The sequence below is a fragment of the Amphimedon queenslandica genome, unplaced genomic scaffold (assembly GCF_000090795.2).
Source record: "Amphimedon queenslandica unplaced genomic scaffold, v1.1 AMPQUscaffold_13423, whole genome shotgun sequence".
In the NCBI taxonomy this organism is placed as follows: Eukaryota; Metazoa; Porifera; class Demospongiae; order Haplosclerida; family Niphatidae; genus Amphimedon; species Amphimedon queenslandica.
The window spans coordinates 93,247-98,660 of NW_003546341.1; the positions used below are offsets into that span (position 1 = coordinate 93,247).

General features: G+C 37.8%; 1 protein-coding gene across 1 annotated transcript in view; it reads right to left on the reverse strand.

The window, feature by feature from the left end:
* Positions 1-100: 100 nt before the first annotated feature.
* Positions 101-5,414, reverse strand: part of LOC100635482 (cap-specific mRNA (nucleoside-2'-O-)-methyltransferase 1-like) — a gene marked incomplete at its 3' end in the record, with an annotated part of 13,957 nt that continues 8,643 nt past the window's right edge. The window contains exon 9 of the mRNA XM_019996065.1: positions 101-226. Coding sequence (XP_019851624.1) covers positions 101-226 — 126 coding nt within the window. The remainder of the gene's footprint in view (positions 227-5,414) is intronic.

The following is a 5,414-nucleotide window of genomic DNA, read 5'->3' on the forward strand; positions in this document are numbered from 1 at the left end:
AGAGAGAGAGAGAGAGAGAGAGAGAGAGAGAGAGAGAGAGAGAGAGAGAGAGAGAGAGAGAGAGGGAGGGAGCAAGGAAAGGAGATGAATGAGATATATAAATGTCAGCATTATCATATTTTGTCTCACCAGTTCTCAGTATGGATAGAGCACACAAGTATTGACACAGTACCAGTTGCTTCATTAATATTTCTTGAATATTCTCCTGGCCTTCTACTGATGCACCCTACATCACATACAAGTAATTATAATTACATAAACCAGACAGTAATAAATAAAAGGAATTAAAGCTAAATTTTGGCAAATTGCTAAATTAATAGTCATTAGTTGGTTTTAAATTGGTGAATTAGTGGTCATATGAAATTAAGTATAAAAATGAGTCAATTTTAGTTGCTATACCTGTATATAGCAAAGTATAGCAAAGTGTAGTATAGCAAATACCTGCCACAATACATGGACATGTACTAATGGAATCATGTGCAATATGTAACTAAATGAAAGAAAGCGACTTATAATGGTACAATAAGAACTACAGCTCTGGAGTGCACAGTCAAAAGTAGTTAAGCTTTGTTAACAGGACAACAACCTAACTGCTTACAACATACCTATGCAAGCATGATGAATCCAATATGCATATATGACCTACCAAAATATACGTACTTGTAGTTGACCTAGGGGCCAGCATGCAGAAAAGTATATCTCCAATGCATAATGAATGAATGAAAGAATTTATTTCCATAATCTTCAGGACAAAAGTTGATCAAAAAATTAACAAACAAATGTTCTTTTTAAATAAAAATGGCAACACAAAAAATTATTCTAATAAACAACAAGTCGGTTATTTTTAAGATCACACACATACAAGAATCCATCTTTATCAAATGCTAATCCATAAGGACGATCAAACTGATCAATATTACTGCCTTTACTTCCAAACTTACTAACAAACACACCATCACTAGTGAAGACTGATATACGATTATTGCCTTCTTCACTGACATACACTAGACCAGCAGCTGCAGTGTCTATTGTTATACCTCTTGGACCATTAACCTGTCCAGGACCAGATCCTTCACTTCCAAACTGACCCACAAACTTTCCATCTGGAGAGAACTTCTGAATGCGATGATTATCAAAGTCAGTAACACACACTAATCCTTGACTGTCAATAGCAATGTCACGTGGAGACTGAAACTGTCCATTGGCTGATCCTTTACTGCCAAATGAATGAGAGAAGGTTAGATCAGGATTCAAGACTTGTATACGATGATTCAACCAATCAACAATATAAACCTGTCCTGTTATAGGAGAAATGGCTATACCATAAGGACCACTGAATTGTAGTGGTTCTCTGCCTAACTCACCAACTGATGCTATAAGGTATCCATCCATGCTTATCTTCTGGATCCTGTCATTATCAGACACAAGAATGAATTTGTCTGGAGTAATGGCTACACCACGAGGATATAAAAACTTGACATTACCACTTCCTCCTTCCCCTCCTAATGATTTCACTTTCTTTCCTTCTCTATCCAGTATTGTTACACAGTGACCATCAAGCTCAGTTATTATAACATGATTATCATCCATTACAGCAACTCCACAGGGATCCTTAAACTCAGTTATAGTACGTACTGGAGTGATGTTATCAAGGTAAGGATTGAAAGGGATGGCTAGTGAGGTATCCTCAAGGTGTACATCATATACTTGTACTTTTACTGTATGAGTACCACGTGTTGAAGGGTTACACTGTATCCTATACACTCCAGGATCAGTGCTGGTGGTAGTGACTGTAGTGTGAATGGGTTCATCACCTTTACCAACTGGTACTAGACTACACCTCAGAGAAGAGACGGGAACACACAAAACAGATGAATCTGGTGCCTCCATTGATAGTGAAAATGAAACTTTCTTCTGTTTTGGTAGACGTTCAAAGCAACCAATTTTCTTCACTCTACACTGCTGTAGTGCAGTAGAGGTCACAATATTTCCAATGTGATGTAGTGATTTAATATCTTTACTCAATACAAAGTCGGCCTTTTCCTTTGGATGTAACTCCTCCACATTGATCCCTGCAGTAACTTCACTCATACGCTCCATCATCTGTTTCTTAGACCTCAGAACTTGTTGAGGACTGCCTGTCTTCAGACTCTGTTCCACATAATCCTCAACATCCTCCAGAACACTCAAACTCATTTCTGCTGATTTCATTTGCTCTGACAGCACCTTTAGTTTATCATCAGTGACCCTCTTTGCCTGCTCAGTCAGTTTCCTCTCTGACTGACGAAGAGCATTCATCATTTCCTCTACCATTTCATGTATTTCTTCTAAGACTCCTTCTCCTCTCTCTCTGATCTCACTCTCTCTCTCTGCTAGAGCAGACAGGACCTTCTTGAGTCCTTCAATTTTCCTTTTTACTGGATTAAGAGAACCTTCCAGTTCTTGACAGTGTTTAGTATAACTGGCAGAGACTAAGTCATACTCATGGTCTTTATGAGTACGGACTGTACAGTCACGACATATAACACTATCACATGTTTCACAGTAGAGCTTCATTTTCTTGTTATGAGTGGAGCAAGTGAGGGTTGCCTCCTGTTTAGCTGGAGCTAGCAATTGAGAAGTAGAAGAGACATCAGAGGCTGTCACCTCATCAAGATTTGTCAGCTGATGGTTAGAAAAGTCGGCCCATTTCTTGTGCATAGAGATACAATCAGCACACATAAACTTCCTGCAGTCTTTGCAGTATCCAGTGGCATTAGCTGTAGTACAGTTGTCACAGGTGACCTGTTGAGGATCAGCTACTTTCTTCATTAGACTGTATATCTCTTTGAGGTTGTTTATATGAAATGCTACAGGAAAGGCTCCTGCTCCTTCTTCTGGTAACTCTGTACAATGACGACAAGTGGGACAAGAGAGGTAATAGGTCTCATTCTTCTTATCCAGAGGTAATCCCTCCAGACAGTGCTCACAAAATGAATGTAGACAAGGTAAAGTCTTAGGGTTGGTATAGTGGTCAAGACACACAGGACAGGTGAGCTGTTCCTCCAGTTTGAGGAGACCAGGAGAAGATGAAGATGGTTTGGTTGCCATTTCAAGAAAAGAATAAAACTGTGTACGTAACGCAAGAACAAAAAATGAAGAGAGATAAAGGTAGAAGATGGTAAATGAAGATAGAGCAAGAACGAACGATAAGAAAATGAAGAAGTTGGAATGAAGGGAAAGATAACCCTGCCCCTGATGACCCTTGGAATATCCAAAGCATGTGACCACAGGAAGTTATGATAATAGTACATAAAGATAATAACATTCCTTTCCCATAGCAATCAGCTAAATCGACTATAAATGCTTCTTTGATTCTTTTGCTTCACTTATTCCGTTATTCATAAAATCAGTAATTTAGCATTATACCGGCAACAGGAATATTAATAAAATCTGTACAGCTCTCTTTGTGATTTAAGATTTAAGTAGACTAATTCCTAAAATTGCATAACTTGAACTCAATACATGAAGCATAGCAACCATTACATGTAAATTGGAGTATAGCAGTTTTCATGTAACAGCTACAAAGTTACTTCTACAAAGACTTTCTACTGATGCACCCTGGAACATAAGTATAACAATTAATAAATTGTTGAGTGTTGCTGTTGCATAGCCTGTAATTCTGGAAAAATACCAAATTTTGGTGAATTGCTAAATTTTGATGATTGGCTGGTTTTCAATTTGGTGAATTTGTGGCCATGTGCCATTGAGCATGTACATAAAGCTTGGGTTTCATAGCTCTCAAATAGTGAAATTCATAGTCTGCTAGTATGTATGGGATAAACTGCAGCATATAATATAAAAAATAACAATAATTATGCAATTATAACAATATGCAGCATGTCACCAGTTAATGAAAAACTAACTAATATATTTTTCAACAAAATTATATTAGAATTAAAGTTAATAAAATTAATCTAAGACTAATAAACAACAAGACGACTATTATTAATATCACAAACATACAATAACCCATCTTTATCTAATGTTAATCCATAAGGATGATTAAAGTGATCAAAATTATTAGCTTTACTTCCAAACTTCGTAACAAACACGCCATCATTAGTGAAGACTGATATACGATCATTGCCCCATTCACTAACATACACTAGACCAGTAGCTGCAGCATCTATTGTTATACCATTTGGCTCTTTAAACTGTCCAGGACCAGATCCTTTAGTACCAAACTGACCCAAAAACTTTCCATCTGGAGAGAACTTCTGAATGTGATGATTATTCCTATCAGTAACATACACTAATCCTTGGCTGTCAATAACAATGTCACGTGGAGACTGAAACTGTCCATTAGCTGATCCTTTATTACCAAATGAATAAGAGAAGGTTAGATCAGGATTCAAGACTTGTATACAATGGTTACCCCTATCAACAATATAAACCTGTCCTGTTATAGGAGAAATGGCTATACCAGAAGGAGTAATGAATTGTAGTGGTCCACTGCCAAACTTACCAACTGATGCTATAAGGTATCCATCCATGCTTATCTTCTGGATCCTGTGGTCATCAGATACAAGAATGAATTTGTCTTGAGTAATAGATATACCACGAGGACAAAAAAACTTGACAATACTACTTCCTCCTTTAACTCCTAATGATTTCACTTTCTTTCCATCTCTATCCAGTATTGTTACACAGTTACCACTATTCTCAGTTACTATAACATGATTATCATCAGTTACAGCAACTCCCCAGGGACCCTTAAGCTCAGTTATAGTATGTACTGGAGTGATGTTATCAAGGTAAGGATTGATAGGGATGACTAGTGAGATATCTTCAAGGTGTACATCATATACTTGTACTTTTACTGTATGAGTACCACGTGTTGAAGGGTTACACTGTATCCTATACACTCCAGGATCAGTGCTGGTGGTAGTGACTGTAGTGTGAATGGGTTCATCACCTTTACCAACTGGTACTAGACTACACCTCAGAGAAGAGACGGGAACACACAAAACAGATGAATCTGGTGCCTCCATTGATAGTGAAAACGAAACTGCTTTGCCAGCAGGTGTAACGCGATCAATCTTCTTCACTCTATTTTGTGATGGTATAATAATATCTCCAATGTGATGTAGTGATTTGATATCTTTACTCAATACAAAGTCGGCTTTTTCTTTTGGATGTAACTCCTCCACATTGATCCCTGCAGTAACTTCACTCATACGCTCCATCATCTGTTTCTTACACCTCAGGACTTGTTGAGGACTGCCTGTCTTCAGACTCTGTTCCACATAATCCTCAACATCCTCCAGAACACTCAAACTCATTTCTGCTGATTTCATTTGCTCTGACAGCACCTTTAGTTTAGCATCAGTGACCCTCTTTGCCTGCTCAGTCAGTTTCCTCTCTGACTCACG